Raw genomic sequence first — 17,330 nt, forward strand, 5'->3', positions numbered from 1 at the left:
AGTCAGCGAACCTGGGCGTCCCCGGGCGTGCTGGCCGTCCTTCCCGCCCTGCAGCGCCGTAGCCTCTGTGACTGACGCCTGGTCCCATGGGGGTTCCAGTGCGCGTCTGGCACCTTCACATTGGTAAAGCCACAAGGTTGGTGTATTAGCTCCGGCTACTGTACCAAATACTACAGATAGGGTGGGGTGGGGTAGGGCGGGGGTCGGTGGGGGGGGTCTTGAATGACAGAAGTGTGTGGTTTCATGGTTCTGGAGGCTGGAAGTTCTAGATCAAGGTGTCAGCAGGTTGGGTTGGTTCCTTCTGAGGCCTCTCTCCTTGTTGGCTTGTGGTTGGCCGGCCTCTCCCTGCGTCCTCCCATGGCCTTCCTCTGCGTGTTTCTGTATCCAAATGTCCCCTTTTGATAAGGACACAGTCACGTTGGGTTAGGGCCCACCCTAAAGACCTCACTTTAACTTGATTCCGTCTTTAAAGACATTACATTCTGGGGTATCGGGGTTAGGATTTAAACACGTGGATTTGGGGGCACACAGTTCACCCACCCCACAGCTGCTGCCCTCGGGTCATCAGGCTGCCTTGGGCTGTCAGTCCTGGGGGGCCCCTGCAAAGCTGGTGTGTCAGAGGGTGAAGGAGGTGACGGAGTCGCTCTTTGGTCCCCCCTGTGATGGAGCAGGCCCCCCTCCCCCAGCAACTAAGAGATCTTACGGCTCGGAGGACCTTGGCGGGGGGGGGGGGGGTTCTCTGCTTTGTGGCCTCAGTGTCCGTAAAGACAGAAAAGCAAAACCAGTGACTGGGGCCTCCCTGGTGGCGCAAGTGGTTGAGAGTCCGCCTGCCGATGCAGGGGATACGGGTTCATGCCCCGGTCTGGGAGGATCCCATATGCCGCGGAGCGGCTGGGCCCGTGAGCCATGGCCGCTGAGCCTGCGCATCCGGAGCCTGTGCTCCGCAACGGGGGAGGCCACAACAGTGAGAGGCCCGCATACCGCAAAAAGAAAAAAAGAAAAAAAAAAAAAAAAAAAAAAACCAGTGACTGAACTGGCCACCGGTGACACTTGGTTGTGACAGCTTGAGGGGAGTACTACTGACATCTAGTGGGTAAAGGTGAGGGACGCTGCTAACACCCTACGACGATGCCCAGGACAGCCACCCACAGCAGAGAACAGTCATGGAAATGTGAATGGCCCCAGGGTTCAGAAGCCCTGATCTGGGCAGTGCCATTGTTAATTGCATTGTCGATTTTAGGGAATTGTGCAGTTGGTAGTAAGGAATACAATCTTTCCCTCCAGCACATGTAGGATATTCACAAAAATGGATCATATGTTAGATCACAAAGAAAAACATCAGTTGAACAAGGAAAGCTCCTGTTACTTTAGTAGAAGATTGTGGAGAAACAGGCTCTCAGGTACCGTTGCTGAGATCCTGATCTGGGTTCAGTCTCTTTGAAGGGCATCTGGAATGTTTATCAGAGATAAACACATATACCTTGATGACGTTAATTGCACAGGCAGCGTATGTCCTACACGGTGCCTGCCCGCTCCCTACAAAAGAATTCAGGAGCCACCTAAATGCCATCAGTGGGGGATCACGGAGATACGCTAAAACTCATCAATACAAGAGAACTCTAGCCTGCTGTTGCTGCCTTTGGCCATATAAAATTGCTGATACTCTAGTGTTTTCGACTTACAGAAACGGCACTTTTTGTAAGGCTCAAGCTGTAATGTGAACACGTTTGTATTTTTGTGCTAATGTGAAGAGACTTTAAGTAGAAAAAAGAGTGCGATACGGTATTTATTGATTGATGCCATTTTTAAATTTATAAAGGATGCCTGCGTGTTACATATGTTTGAATATGTATAGAAGTTTCTGGAACCACCTGCCAGACACTGTCAGCAGAGGCACCTCCAGGGAGGGACCTGTGTTTTGGGGAGGAGAAAGGCTTTTGTTTCGTCACACCCTCGGCTTGGTTTGTGGTTTTTATCATGTGCACTTGTTACTTTTACAGTTTACAAAACTTATTGTGGGGCTCTTTTTTTCTTGTTTCTTCTTTTTTCTCGCTGCATTGGGTCTTTGTGTTGCACCAGGGCTTTCTCTACTTGCTGCAAGCGGGGGCTACTCTTCATTGTGGTGCGCCGGCTTCTCATTGCGGTGGCTTCTCTTGTTGCAGAGCACGGACTCTAGGCGCGCGGGCTTCAGTAGTTGTAGCACGTGGGCTTAGTAGTTGTGGCACACGGGCCTAGTCACTCCAAGGCATGTGGGATCTTCCCGGACCAGGGCTCGAACCCTTGTCCCCTGCATTGGCAGGCAGATTCTTAACCACTGCGCCACCAGGGAAGTCCCGGGGCTCTTTTTTTCTGATCATGAAAACCACGCATATTCCTCATGGAAGGTTTTAAGGACAGATAAGCAAAAAGAGAAGCGCAGTTCTAGAGAACAGCTCTGCCGGCCTTTGTTGACTCTCCTCCGTGAGTCTGTGTACAAGTGTGTTGTGAAGAACGGGACAGCACCGTGTGTCCCGCACTCCTACCTGTTCTCACTCAGCGCCCATTTCCGGTGTCTGGGAAAGGCCCCGGGGCCGTCAGCATCCCGGGGGGCCTGTGTGGCCTCAGGCCATCCATGAGTCTGCTCTGGGCCTCGTCCTCTTCCCTCTGGGGGCCTGAGGGGTGGGCCGTGGTGCCTGTGAGTCCGGCCCCCGGGGGCTCGGGCTCACATCTCTCCTCCGGCAGGTGTGGAGCGGGGCCCAGCGGTGCGGCCCTCGCTGGAGAGCCTGCTGGCGGCCAGCAGCCACATGCTGAAGGAGGTGTTGGACGGCCCCTTCGTGGACCCGCTGAAGAACCTGCGGCTTCCACGGGAACTGAACCCCAACAAGAAGTACAGCTGGATGCAGAAGAAGGACGAGCGGGTGAGGTGTCCTGGGCCAGGCCTGGAGGGCTGGGGGCGGGCGCGGGGTGCCCCCAGAGAGGCCACCTCACCCGGGCCTTGGCCGGCTTTGTGTTAGGAAGGGCCTGTTCCGCACCCAGCTTCTGCCACCAGTTTGCTGGGTGGTCCCTTGCAAGTCTCCTCTTCCCGGGTCCAGGTTTATCATGTAATCACGTGTCAAGAGCGCATCCTGTGGGTGACAGCTTGAGGGCTCAGAGAGAGCAGACCTGGCTGCGCCCCTGCCGCCCGTGGGCCTTGGGCAGGCGGCTTCGTCTCCCTGTGCCCGCGACAGATGATCCAACAGCCAGCTCTGGCTGAGCGGTCCTTACGGGCCAATTCGGCCTGGACACAGCCCTGTGAAGTTGGCTTTTCGGTCCTTGGCGTGCAGCCGGGCAGTCCGTTTTGCTCAAGGCCACAGCTCGTGAGGGGTAGAAGTCAGGTGTGACCCGGGCCCCTGGTCTCCGCTGTGAGGTCCCGCACCCCGGCCGAGGGCGGCGTCCTCACCCGCCCCTCCCCGCAGATGTACGCCATGAAGTCCTCCCTGGAGAGCATGGACGCCATGGAGCTGGACTTCCGGATGCGGCTGGCGGAGGTGCAGCGCCAGTACAAGGAGAAGCAGCGCGAGCTGGTGAAGTTGCAGAGGCGCCGCGATTCCGAGTGAGTGTGCCCCGCCGGCCCGCGGCCTGGGCTCTGTAGGCGCCGCGCTCAGGAGGGCGGCTGAGGCAGGCCGCCAGGTGTGCGTGGCCCCGAGTGACGTGTGCGCACCGTGCGTCCCTTCTCCGCGCCCCGCCACCCCCCGGGTGCACAGCCAAGCGTGTGATTCTCTTTAAGGGACAGGCGCGAGGACCCCCATAGAAGCTTGGCACGCAGAGGCCCTGGCAGGCCGCGGAAACGGACCCACGCCCTGAGCGCCCTGTCGCCCCCCCGCAAGAGAGGGAAGAGCCGCATCCGTAGCGGAAAGTAAGGCTGGCCCCTCGGTGGGTCGGGGACTGGCACAGAGCTCGGAGGGGAGGATCCCGGGCCTGCGCGGGGCCTGTGTGGGCGCCGGGGACCTCGCGTCCCTCAGGCTCTGACCCACCTGCATCGGCGGCTCGTGGGCAGCATGGCACGCTGCCCCGGGCGGGCCAGGAGGGCGAGCGTGGAATGGACAGGCAGACCCACCCCAGCCAGCGTGTCGAGTGTCACCCAGGCGTTGGGCCCGTCTCCCTGCCGCACCTGCTTCCTCCATGGCTAGGGGCTGATTCCCGAGCCGCGCTCTGCGGAGGGCCGCGCTCTGCTCTTGCTTGGTTCCCTCTGTGCCGGACGGCGTCACTCCCGTTCTCCTGGCTCCCTGGGACTGGGGTCGCCGTCTCCGTGCACTCGGGGACAGGCCCCTTGGGGAGCAGCAGGAGCCACGTGCGGCTGGAGCGAGAGCGCCCCCTCCAGGCCGCGTGTGGGTGGGAATGGTGCTGCGTCCTCCCAGGGCGTCGCGGGGTAGCACGAGCTGAATGGGAAGGGGCTGGAGGGCACCTCTGCCTGGGACAGCGGGGCAGGCGGACGCCAGGGCTTCGTTGAGGAAGCAGAGGGGCCACACAGGGTACCTTCGAAGGCATAGGAGAGGCGCGGTGGGGCGGCCACAGCTCTTCTCAGGAGAAGACAGGCCCGGGGCCCCTCATCTTGCATGTAACCTTCTTGGCTGTTCCTGACTGAGGAGAGGACGGAGAGAGGGAGAAATACCCTGTCAGCAGCCACACGGGGCGAGCAGCGGGGGAGAGCGGCTCCTGGGGACAAGAGCAGAGGCTGGGGCCGCTAACACGCAGAGCCGCGGGTTACGCGTGGACCCCGGAAGCGGATGCAACTCCTGCCCGAGTCCCAGGTCTGCCTCTTATTGTGACCGTGGGCCAGGTGACAGCTTTTATAGATGAGTTCCCTCATCTATAAAAAGCAGTGTATAGAACACAGCATTGTTTTGTGGTTCAAGTATAAAGCACAGACGTCGAACAAGACACGTAGTACCAAGTAAAAATTATTTATTATTATTATTACTTGCGAGGGTTTAGCTTAAAGCAGGCAAAAGAGGCCTTCGAACCAGGACCGTGGCCCGACTGCTTATGCTCCTGGGGGTACAGGAGACCAGCCAGCGGCTCTTCCTTCATAGAAGCTCTTGATCTTAATCCCCCTCCCGTCCTGGTGGATTTCCGCGGCATTCCCGATCCTTGTTCTCGGCATGTTTTGGTACAGAGGTATCTGACGGTGTAAAGATACGTGTAATGAGTGTGTATGTGAAGGAGCACGAGAGAGAAAGAGGCCAGCAGCGGATACACTGCTTTCAGGAAGTTCTTCTTTTTTCCGCACTAAACTCTCATTCTGCCTCCTTCACAAGTCTCCCAGAATCCCAGCACCATACTGCTAGACGCTCCGTCTCCCCAGACTCGGCACTCTTGTCACCACGGTCTGTGCGTCGACATCCAGAGCCCACCCTTCAGGGCCACGAGGGCGGGCCCCCAGCCCGTGAGTGCTGCCTGGCCAGGGCGCTGACCGCTGGTGCATCTGGGTTTCAGGCTGAGCGGCAAGCCCCTGCTGACCTCGGACGACTGTGAGCTGGGAGCAGGGTTGAGGAAGAGACACAAGGGGCCTGAGGAGGACCACGATGCCCTTGGTGGGGCCGGGAAAGCCAGGGGGAGGAGCCAGCCTTGGGACGAGCACGAAGCCTCTTCGGACTTCATGAGTCAGGTCAGTGACCCCGCCCCGTCTTCCAGGTGTGATGCTGGCTTGGGGCGGAAGGTCTGAAGGGGGTGCCGGAGTTCACGCTCCCTTGGCAGGCCTGCTGGCCCTGCTGCTGCACGGAAACCGTGGAGGTGGTTGCCCTAGGGCCAGAGCGACTCTCCTCCAATGTTCCTCATTGTGCAGAGGGGGAAAGTGAGGCTCAGGGGAGGTCAGAGACCACCAGTGACACAGCCTCAGGTGGAGCTGTGTGTGTGCCACTTCCTGTGTGTGTGCTCCGTGACCCGGTGCTGAAGCCGAGAAGAGAGACTGCAAGGTCTTGAGCAAGTAATGCAATTACTCTGTTGTTTCGCAGTATGAGTTTAATGAGCAGCTTCACCACTCTGTAGTTCGAGGAAACAAGGGCTTGATGCCGTTGTAATTTCCTCTGTGAACTGTCCTGAGGTAAGGGGGTGAGAGCCAGCACCTTGATTTTTCTTCTTTCTGCAGAGCATTGAAATCGTCCACTTAAGGCCCTCATTGCTAAATGCTTATGTTCCTTGTCATCCCTCCCAGTAAAGGCCCTGTGGGAGGGGGCTGTTTTGGTTGACTCGGCAGTCAGAGGGAAGGACTCACATAGGGGAGACTGGGTCCAGGCGCAGGGGAGGGAGCCAGCTTGTACATCAGGATCTTCTGTACTCTCGAATTGTGAAGGACACTTTCGTGCTTTAATTGACGCTATCCCAGCTTTTCTCTCCTTATGAATTGTTACCTGATTAAAGTAAATAGCGATAGAGTGTTCAAATGAGGGCCATTGAAACGGCAGGTTTCAACAACAAAGGACTACAGCCCACGAGAGAGACGCACAAGCAGGAATTTATCTGTGAAATCTCTAATCGTTCTTTCTGCTTCAGGCATCCAGGGCACACTCAAGACATTTTCTCGGCAGCTTTAGCCCATTTAGCTGGATGGGCTGATTCAGGCTGTGCTGTGCAGCCGTCTTCATCACCTGCTTTAGGCGATTGAGATAAGCAGATCAGCTGTGCTGTGATCTGGGTTTTCCATCTTGGGTTCATCCCTCCTCCCTTAATCCAGCCGCCTTCTCCCACACCGCGGCAGCGGTGCTTGCTTCGAGCGCTTCCCCTAGGAGGCACCAGGCAGCGCCGTGGAGAGCCAGTGGCAATGCCAGTGTCACTGAGAACTGTGACCACAGTGACGGCTATTTAGTAAGTGCTTCATGTGCCTTTTCTCAGTTCGTCTTCAGAACAGCCCACTGAGGCCTGTGCGTAATTACCCCCATTTTACAGAGTAGAGGAACTGAGGCTAAGAGGAGTTAAGCGACTTGCCAGAAGCCACAGAGGCAGGGAGAAGGAGCTGGGGTTCGTCAGAGCTCGTGCGTGGAGACCCAGTGTTTGGTCAGCCGTCTTAACCTGTGACTTCCCAACTTCCCTTTCCAGCTAAAGATTAAGAAGAAGAAGATGGCCAGCGACCAAGAGCAGTTGGCAAGCAAGCTGGACAAAGCCCTCTCCCTCACAAAGCAGGACAAGTTGAAGTCGCCCTTCAAGTTCTCGGACACTTCTGGGGGGAAGTCAAAGACGAGTGGGGTCTGCGGCAGGTACTTGACGCCCTACGACAGCCTGCTGGGCAAGGACAGGAAGGCGCTGGCCAAAGGCCTCAGCCTGTCTCTGAAAGCCTCCCGAGAAGGTAAACACAAAAGGGCCGCCAAAGCCAGGAAGATGGAGGTGGGGTTCAAGGCCAGAGGCCAGCCCAAGTCGGCCCACTCCCCGTTCGCCTCGGAAGTGAGCAGCTACTCCTACAGTAAGTAGCGGGCCGCGCCGCCTCAGGGCCGCTCTTTCTCTCCTTCCTTCTCTTTCCTCCTCCTCCTCTTTCAGCCTCGAAAGCTCGAAACGTCTCTCTTCCGCCTCTCTCGGCCTCGAAAGCGAGATGGTCTCTTTTCCGCTTCTGTGCGGGCCCCGCCCAGGCCAGAAGCGGAAGTGCCTGTGATTGGCGGGTGCCGCTGGGCGGCCACCTATGATTGGTGGGTGCTCGTGATTGGCGGGCGGGTGGGAACGGAAAGCCCCCCCGCCCTTTCGGTGCCCGAAAGCCGTGGGTGTGGAGGCCGGGCACCATAGCGTTGGCCCCTTCTCGGGCCTGGAGTGGCTGGTCGTGAGAACCCTAGAGATAACCCGGACTCCATGGCCCGCAGGCGGCTGGCTGGCTGTCCTTGGGCCCGGTGCTAGTGAGAACAGCATCTATGGAGCGCACGCCAGGGCTGTCTGGGCCGTATTTCCCTTTGTCTCTGCGACAGTTCTCCAAGTGGTTAGCCCGTGTTGTTCCCGAGGATAGATCCTGAGGTCGGGCCGGGGTCAGGCCCAGCCTGTCCGCCTCAACTGTGCAAGACGTCCTGCCATCATGGGCGCGGCCTGGGCGCTGCCCGCACAGCAGCCGCCGGCTCCAGGCGGCTTTCGGGCCCCTGAAACGTAACAGCTGGTGGGACTGAGGGACTGAGCTTTAACCGGAGCCTGTGGCATTGGAGCTGCTTTCTCTGGGAACTCGGGGAGCATGGTTTTCCGGAGCCGGGCAGCCTTGCCCCCCACGCGAGCCCCGCCGCCCCGCCGGCTCTCTGTGGCCTCTGGTGGCCCAAAGCCCGCCGTCTAGCATGTAATAGGTGCTCAATAAGTACTTGTGGGCGGAACGCGCAGTGCCCAGGATGGGTGGGTGTCGATGCCGTGCCCGCTGCAGCAAGGCCAGGAAGGGGCTTCTTGCCTCCTGGCCCCTGTCAGCGGGGTTGGTTCCGAGGCGAGCCCAGGCCGTGAGGCGGGTGGCAGGCTTTTTCATTGTTGACTGCCTGGACCTGTGTGACTGGGCCTTTGGCTGGCTCCGCCGAGTTAACGGGGTTGGGGGTGTTGAACGTGAAGTGTAAAAAATGGACCCCTTTGGGCTTCCCTGGTGGCGCAGTGGTTGAGAGTCCACCTGCCGATGCAGGGGACGCGGGTTCGTGCCCCGGTCCGGGAGGATCCCACATGCCGCGGAGCGGCTGGGCCCGTGAGCCATGGCCGCTGAGCCTGCGCGTCCGGAGCCTGTGCTCCGCAACAGGAGAGGCCACACCAGTGAGAGGCCCGCGTACCGCAAAAAAAAAAACCCGAAAAAAACAAAAAGGATCTCTTTAAGGTTACAGTGAAGAAGTGGAGAATGTCTTTATGGGTTTGGAGTTAAGATACAGAGGGCTGTTGGCAGCCCTAGGTGAGCTCACGTGGGAGAAGAGCCGGACCTGGCACCTGGCATGAGATTAAGCTGCTGCTGGGGGATTTTTTGGTTTATTTTTAAGGTTCGCGGATTTGATTGCCCCGCGTCTCCAGGGCTGATGCTCAGATAGGCGTTGGGGCAAGCAGCTCCTTTGGTGCCTTAGGTACTGAGGACGTGTTCGATGGCCGAAGCTTCCCGGCCCTCGCGTTTGGATGGGTGTGAGTCGAGCAGCGTGGCCCAGGCCCCTGGCCACTGTGGACCAGTTTTAGGGACTTGCAGCCCTGAAGGAGGAGGGAAGGGCTTTCCTCTGTTCATTTTGGAATATTGAATAGAGAGTGGGGGAGGGTTGCTGCTCCTTTGATCTTTCAGGGGACAGTGGTCGATGGATGTGGCCTGGCGAGTTGCTGGAAGAATCCGCCACTCCTCCCACTCGCAGGTGGGTGTGGCGGGGTACAGGCTAGAGGCCAGAGAGGAGCTGAGGTCTCTGAGCCGCTGAGTGTACTGCAGCGGATGTGCGCATGCGTGCAAGGCAGCGTTCCAAGTGCGGGTCTACCTGTTAGGCCTTTGTCTAAAACTGCACTGTCCCCGTGAGAGAAATGGGTTGTCACTGCCACAGGGAGGTCGGAAGGCCTGTCTCCAGTTAGCTGGCGGCTATGATATGCAGCTGGCTGTGGAGAGAGCGTGTCTCTCTCTCGTACGTTGGCTTTTTCGCCGTTCGCGGTCGTGGAGAGCGCACGCACGGTGGCGAAGAGGTCGGGGTGCTTCCAGCAGAGGTGCTGCGCCTGCAGGAGGTGGGAAGAGAGCACGCTGCTCTCTTGCTTTTCCACGTTGGGTTGTAGGGGTCGGGTGGCGTGCTTGGTGGGCTCTGGGGAGAAGCCAAGCTGGTCCTCCTCACGCTCGGACGTCTCCAGCCTGGGTTGTGGCCTCAGGAAGGACAGGATGGAGCACACGGGCGGAGGCTCGTCTGTGTGCTCCCTCCTTGTAGAGTGGAAAGCGTAGACGGAGGAGGAGGAGGAGGGGGAGGCAGCCAGAGGACCCCTGTCCCCGAACACGCACACAACCCCCCCGCACACACCACACACACGCGCACACCACACACGCACACCACACCCACGCACACACCCACACCCACACACCACACACACCACACCCACACCCACACACCACAGACGCACCCACACACACACCGCACACACATACTCAGCACACACACACCGCACCCAAGCACACCACACATGCACACACACCACACACGCACACACACCACACACGCGCACACAGTTTTTCTTGGACTTGGAGGGAGCTGGTGTGCCACAGCTGTAGCTGCGTCCATTAATGTTGCCCACGTTTGGGGTGGATTTACCAGATCAAGGGACCACAGCCTTTGACTGCAGAGCCTTTCCATCCAACGGAGTCTTGCTTAACAGCTTCACGTGTAAAACGGGTCAAAGTGGTATATGTCCGGGGTGGGATTGGTAGGGGCCAGAGCTGTGCCCGTTTGACAGCCCCCCTCCCCAGAGCTGGGTGGTCTCTCTCAGGAAAGCCTCCCCCGTGTAGTAAGGTTGGAGACTTGTGGGAAGCGGGCAGCAGTGTACTGGTAACCCTGCTCTCCGATAGGGAAAGGGTGGGGGGACAGCAGCCCGGATATCATTGCAACATCATTTGCCTGTTTCTTTGGCGTAACTGTTCAAGCCGCCGTCCTGACATTGCTGAGCAGGGGGCTGGGAACGGGGGCGCACGATCGCCCTCGTGAGCCCGCGCCCGCTGGCCCTGCACACCGCTGGGAGCTGGTGTATGGGAAAGAATGGCTCTAACTGAGCCCTTCCCCTCCTAGGCGTCGTCCCTCCCCACAAGGGGCCTCTGGGCCGGCTGCAGTCCCATGGGGTAGACAGGACTTGGCGGTGATCTCTGTGCCCGGGGCAGAGACCTTCCTGAGAGTGGCCGGGTGGTGGGGGATGCTTGGCCGCAGCCGGCCGAGGAGGAGCCTGGGTCCAAACCCACGGAAGACGCCTGCAGCTCAGAGGCCTCGCGGGTGAGAGGCGAGGCCCAGGTTGGGAGGAGAGCTCCAGGCGGCGGAACTCCGCTGGTTCCACGGCAGGTAGGCATCTGGACCTCTCTGTCTGGCAAGCAGGAGATTGTTCTCAAAAGCGCTGAGAATAATGGAAGAAAGACACCAGCCCCCTCCCTCCCCCCGCGCCCTGTGACTTATCTTTATTAAAAACTACTTTGACTGCAGATACGGACTCAGAGGAAGAGGAGGAATTCCTGAAGGACGAGTGGGCTGCCCAAGGCCCCTCCAGCTCCAAACTGACATCTTCCATCCTGTGCGGCATGGTGGCAAAGAGCAGCAAGCCGGCCGGCGGCCCCAAGCTGACCAAGAGGGGCCTGGCGGCCGCCCGGACTCTGAAGCCCAAGCCGGCCGCCGGCAGGAAGCAGCCGTTTTGTTTGCTGCTTCAAGAGGTCGAGGCCCGTTCCTCCTTCAGCGATTCCTCGGAGGACTCGTTTGACCAAGGTTACTAGCTCCAAACACACAATACCTCCCGTGTTTCCTAGCGAGAGAGTGAGTGCGAGAGCGAGCGCGAGCGAGGCGGGGGAGGGGGGGCGCCCGCGGCGCCGCCGGGATGGCCGGCCAGGGCGGCCGTCTGGTTCTTGGCAGCGTAGCCTGCTGTATCAGACCAAGTCTTTTTTTTTTTTTTTTTTTTTTGTACCCGTATCATTGTGATGAGACCATTGGCTGGCTCTTTTTGAGCTTTTATATGGACTGTTTTTAGTCTTCCTCTCTTGTCGCCTCCCCTGCCCCCTGGACCGCAGGCCTGGGTGGGTCCTCCCGGAGGGGCCCGTGGAGGCCTCCCTCCTCGGGGACATTTTGTAAATGGAATTCTGTCGTGTGGGCGTGTGACTTGATGTTTTGTACCGCGATTTTGGTAATACCAAGCTTTATTAAACATATCGAGTTCATTTTTAACTAAACCCGTGTGCCTTGTCTCTCTTGCTGTGTCCTGACTAGACCATTAGGTTGCCGCTTCCCTCATTTTGTTCCTCCTGCCCGCCTCACCCACTTCCCCACCCCTACCCCAGGAGGGGTGGATGGAATAATGCAGTCTGCGCTCTCTCTATTATTCAAATATCCCTGGTAGCTGTTGGCATGCCTTTCATTTTTCAGGTTTAAAGTCAACTGCTTTCACTTCCAGCTTCATCCTTTTTTTTTTTTAAGCTGCTTGTTTGTCTTTTGTTTTCTTAAAGCTCTATTCTTACGCAACAGTGGTTAAAAAATATTTGCAAACACTCATTTTCTAACGCATGTTTCTGTTTCGAAGGGCATGTAGGCAGTGTAGGGTCAAGACCACTTGCTGTCCCTGAGTTTTGTTGTGAAATTCAAAAGGCTTCATTGCCGTGTTGGGGGGCAAAGCTCACTGCGAGTCCCAGGCTCAGTCCCAGGCCCGTCTGCTCTCAAACTCACTTACAAAGAGGAGGTTGGCCTCAGGGACCTCTGTAAGCGCCCTGACTCTCATTTCCCTAACGTCAGAATTCACCTTTTGGGGTTGGAAGTGTCTCAGCCTTCCAGGACCTCCAGTCACAAATGTCCTGGGGCGGGGGGGGGGGAGGGCAGCCAGCCCATGCTTAAGTGCTTCTCGCCCTGCTTTTGGATTTGCCTCAGGGTGGACCCCCTTTAGGGATCCCAGAGCCTGGGTAGCAGCACCTGGGGTTCAGAGCCTAGACCCTGACGCTCTGGCTAGGATACGTTTTGGGTGACCTGGAGACGACATGGACGGGGGCCGGGTGCTCCGGGGGCTCTCGTTCTCCGGTGCTGCTGCCGTGCCTGAGCTCATACAACCCGGGCCACTAGCTCTCCAGCCAGCCTTGTCTTCCGAGGCTTCCCCCAACCTGGGCCTCTGTGGACCAGTCTGGCTAGTTCGCCATTCCCCTCTTCCCGTCTTCTGGGCTGGCCCCCTATGCCTCCTCCCCCCTATTAAAGCCAGAGTTCCAGCTTCCAAGTTTTGGAGCTCTCGTGCTCCAGCCCAGACCCCATAGAGAAGCAGGCAGCCCCGCAGATCTCATAGTGAGGGGCCCTTTGCTCAGGATGGGCAGAGGGAGCCAGGGTCCAGCCAACCAGGGCCAGACACAGCAGTGGACGGAGCCCAGATAAGGGGGCGTGCAGGGGGCGAGGGGAGGGGGTCCCCACTGCACCCAGACCGCTGGTAGGTCTTGAAAGGGATATTTGGGTAATAGGGCCTTACTGACATCTGGTACTAAAACACCTAATTGGCTTGGCTTTTCTAGTGTGTCTGCTTTCTCCCCCAGCAGCTTGACCATACCTTCACCCTTGACCCCTACCCATGATGCTTTGAATGTCTGTTTTGGTCTCTTGCATTTGCTCTCACGCTGCACTCTGGACGCAAAGCGAAGGCTGGGAGTAGGGCAGACGGCGCAGCGGGTCACTGAGCTTGGGTCCGAGCCTGGCTCGTTGCTCCGTAGGTAGGCAAAACCCTTTTCTCTGTGTCCCCTCTGCCCCCCCCTCCTCGGGGTTTGCCCCCATCGGCTATAGCAGCAGCGGATCGCTTTGGCATTTATGGATCGGGTTTTGGAAAACCAAACTGAGTGACAAGAGCCAACCCCACGTACTGAACCCAGAGTTTTTTCTATGGAAAAAAGTTTTTCTGCATTTCCGCGGGTTTCTTTGTTGGGACTTTTTCTCCCCCTGCCCTTGGCAAACTCTGTCGCCTCAGGTGTGGACACCTCCAGAAAGGCCTTCCTGGTCCTGAGACCCCCTCCGCTGCCCCTACCCCTCGGACCCTGGCCTGAGCAGACCAGCCGCTGTCGGAGGCGGCCCTGGTGGGCCGTCAGGCTCTCGGGAGCAGGGGGCGGGGAGGGCCTCAGGAGACCACGATTGCCCGCATCAGCATTTCGTGGAAGGCGCGCCTTTTCTCGGCCCTCTGCTTTCCAACCGTTCTTCCATCTCAGGGTGCTGGGTTGGGTTGGGGGCCGCTGCTGGCTTTCTGGGGTCCGATGTGGACATTCCAGACTTCCAGAAACCCAGAGCCAGCCCAACCCCGCCGGCAGAGAATGCTGGGCAGGAGAGAGTTCTGGAGTCTCCACACCTGAGCAGCCCCGGGAAGGCCACCTCTAGAAGGGAAAGCTGGCCCCGTGTCCAACCCCGTGCCCCACCCCAGCCAGCCCCCCGCCCACCCCCTGCTCAGCTCGGCCAGCCCCGGGGGGGGCCTGCCTGAGGTGGGGGACCCGGGCGCTGCCTACAGTCTGCCTACACTTAGCCTGCTTTGCCGCTGTGGCCCACTGGGCGGAGACAGAGCCATGTGACGTCCGCAATGTGAATGGATCGCAAGTGTGCACTGCCTGCCTGCCGCCTGCCCGCCCCGCTGGCCTCCATCCCGCTGCATCCATCGCTCTGGGAGCCGGGTCTCCGTCTTCTCACTCCTCTTAACAAACCTCCTCTCTCTCTGCCTCCTTCCTCTCTCGACTCCCTCCGGGCGTTCCTTGAGCTCTTGTCTGCGTCCCTCACTGAGGGCTCCCTCAGGTGAACGGGCAGACGGAACCCCGTCCTCACGGGCACCGCTGGGGCCGCCGCTCTCGGCCGCTAGCTGCACTCCAGCAGCCAGGCGTCTCGGGGCGTAGGCAGGAGAATGTGGAGTTGGCCATCGTCCAGGGCCTGTCCACCTCTGGGCCCAGACTCCCTGCCCCCAGACGACACGGAGAGATGACGGCTCATTTTCCTCCAGCCTCTTCTTGCTGGAGAGTTGTTTCCATCCTGGCCTGGCCCAGGCCTGGGCCAGCGGCCCCAGAGCCACCTTCACACTCCCAGCGCCCTGGGCAGACAGGCATCCCTTGGCAGGTGTCCCTCGGTGGCTCCTTGACAGAGGTACTGGGTGTCGCCCCACACGCCGCCCTTGTGGGGTTAGCTGGGCTGTGTCCCTGGAAAGGCAGGAAGCAAGCCTGTACCTCCAGAAGGTCTCTCTTTTTGGTGAGGGCTTAGTTCACATGCAGGGAACGTCATCCTCTCTGCTGTGGCCACCGAGCCCACCGCTTGCCCCTCTTTTGTCCCGATGGCCCTAGCTGGGCTCAGGGCTGCAGGTCCTCGGGCGGTAGAGGCCAGTTTCTGGGGAGAAACTTGTCTCTCTTCAACCGGGGAGACAGGCTTCCTTAGTTTTCTTTCCACTAGACTGTGGGTGATGAGCCAGCCCGCCCCGGGTTCGAATCCTGCTGTGCTGCCTGAGCCCCTGACTGTGCCGAGCCTGGCCTCCTGGAGCCGAGTGGACCTGCCCCCTGCCCCCTTCCTGCTCCCGTGGGTCCCGCTTGTGGATCCCTGGGTCGCGATGAGATGAGATTTTCACAGATAAGAAGCTAGCGGGCTCAGAGAGGGCCGGGGATTTGCCCCAGGCTTCCCAGTGCGGGCGAGTTGCTGGGAGTCAACTTTGGACCCCAGAGCCTGCTCAGGGTTTCCACCATGGGAGCCCCCCACCCCCCAAAAAGAGACCAAACTCCACCTTCTCCTGCTGCCAGCCGCCAGGCCTCCTGCTGGTGAAACTGCCCCCAGGCGCCTGTGTCCAGAGCCTCCGCCCGAGCCCCCAGGTCCCGCCCTCCCCTCTCTGCCCCGCCTTCGCCTCTTTCCTCCTCTCCCCTCCTGCCCCCTTCCCCAGCCTTCACGTTGTGCGTCGGGGCGTGTGTGTGCGCGTGCGTGCGCGTGAGACCGTGGAGAGTGCTGTCTCCAGTCCTTGTCCGTGTGTCCGTCCCCCTCCCTGCAGCACAGGCGCATGTTGGTGTTCCCCTTGCAGAAACACACGACTCCCAAAGCTGATGCCCACCTCTGGGCTGTCCAGGATGCCCAGGTCTTGGGCTCGCTTTGATGGGGGCACCGGGCCATCGGGGGGACTTGTGGGCTGGCGAGGAGTGAGAAGCTGGGCTGGAGCCAAGGCCCCCTTGCTGGCGCTCCAGCTGGGGGGGGGGCAGTGGGGGGTGGCGCAGGCCCAGGCCAGGGCTCTGACTCGCTCCCTGTTTTCTGCACGCCAGATGAGAGCTCCGAGGAGGAGGAGGACGAGGACGAGGAGGACGAGCTGGACGAGGAGGAGGCCGAGGCTGCCGGAGGCTATAGGCTGGGGGCCCGGGAGCGGGCCCTGTCGCCAGGCCTGGAGGAGAGCGGGCTGGGCCTGCTGGCCCGCTTTGCAGCCAGCGCCCTCCCCAGCCCCACCGTGGGCCCGTCCCTGTCCGTGGTGCAGCTGGAGGCCAAGCAGAAGGCCCGCAAGAAGGAGGAGCGGCAGAGCCTGATGGGTAAGTACCAGCAGGTGGGCTGCAGGGAGTCGGGTACCGCTGCCCCAGGCTACAGATGAGGCATCCGAGGCTCAGATAAGCCGGGAGCCCCGCCTCCGGGGCCAGCCGTGTCCTTAGCAGAGGGCGCTGGGCATGGCGGCTGTGGCCTGCCACTCCCTGTGAGGGGTCTCCAGAACTGTGCGGTGACCTTCACTGTTGATGCTGCCAATGAACAGCACCTGATGCCCCCACCTCAGGTGCCCGGGGTCAGGCAGCTCAAGGAAGCAGAGGCCTCAGACCTGCGGCCCGCGGGGCTGTGGGAGCCCATGGGAGGCCCCTGATCCAGGCTGGGGGGTCAGGGAGGCCACCCCAGGTGGGCGATGCTCCAGTTGAGCCATGACGGAGAAGTGGGAGGTGGCTAAGCGTATGTAGAGGAAATCAAGGTGCAGGTGGAAGGAACAGGCCACGCAGCCTTTTGGACGAAGGGGAAGCTCCTTACACTTGGGGCGGTAGAGGGGTTTCATTCAGTGAGATGTGCTGGCCCAGACAGGGCAGGACTCATGGGGCCTGGGGTCGCAGCCTGGAGGAGGTCATCAGTGGGTGGGGGGGGCAGGTGCTGGGTCGCTGTGAGCCAGGCTTACCTTCCCACTGCCTGGATGGGCAGACAGGCAGCCGGCACTAACACTCAGGCAGGAGGCTCAGCCTTATCCTGGCCCCACTTCCTCTTTCTGCATCTCCAAGCATATCCTTGCCTTCTTGGGATATACAGACGTCTTGGGACCCTCTCCTGGGCCCCCTCCCATTCTCACAGGGCCAATTCTCCCAACATGGACCCAGCCCACCTTCACCTGGGGATGGTGTTTGCGACTGAGGTGGTCCTGCATGTGTTCAGGCTGTGAGCTCGCCCGGCCTCAGTAGGGGCAGGTCCTTGGCCTGGCTGCTCCAGCCTCCTTGCCCTTTTCTGAGCCTTAGCGGTATACGTGAGGCCCTCCTGGCAGGGGCTGGGGCCAGGAAAATGGGCATGGGTGCTACCCTGCTGCCCCCCAGGCCTCCCCCAGCTGTCCTGGCTTCATGCACTCCACAGGCTCCAGGACCAAAGCCCATTCCCAGTGGCCTGCACCACCTCCCGAGACCCCATCTCTGGGGTGATCTCACTGTCTCCCCGGAGTCCACACCAGGCTCCAGGCCCTGCCCTGCCCCCTTCCTCCCCCTTCTCTCTCTCTTACCC

General features: G+C 59.8%; 1 protein-coding gene across 11 annotated transcripts in view; it reads left to right on the forward strand.

The window, feature by feature from the left end:
• Nucleotides 1-17,330, forward strand: part of TNRC18 (trinucleotide repeat containing 18) — an 83,278-nt gene that overhangs the window by 42,588 nt on the left and 23,360 nt on the right. For 8 of the 11 annotated variants that reach the window (XM_082645724.1, XM_082645729.1, XM_082645732.1 and 5 more), the window contains 7 exons: nt 2,722-2,897; nt 3,435-3,571; nt 3,746-3,874; nt 5,455-5,626; nt 7,054-7,414; nt 11,079-11,354; nt 15,866-16,123. In XM_082645724.1, coding sequence (XP_082501850.1) covers nt 2,722-2,897; nt 3,435-3,571; nt 3,746-3,874; nt 5,455-5,626; nt 7,054-7,414; nt 11,079-11,354; nt 15,866-16,123 — 1,509 coding nt within the window. Of the gene's footprint in view, nt 1-2,721; nt 2,898-3,434; nt 3,572-3,745; nt 3,875-5,454; nt 5,627-7,053; nt 7,415-11,078; nt 11,813-15,865; nt 16,124-17,330 lie in introns of those variants that run through there. The other 3 variants (XM_082645731.1, XM_082645725.1, XM_082645726.1) reach the window with 2 other exon arrangements.

The sequence above is a fragment of the Mesoplodon mirus genome (assembly GCF_964341445.2).
Source record: "Mesoplodon mirus genome assembly, chromosome: 15".
Lineage (NCBI taxonomy): Eukaryota > Metazoa > Chordata > Mammalia > Artiodactyla > Ziphiidae > Mesoplodon > Mesoplodon mirus.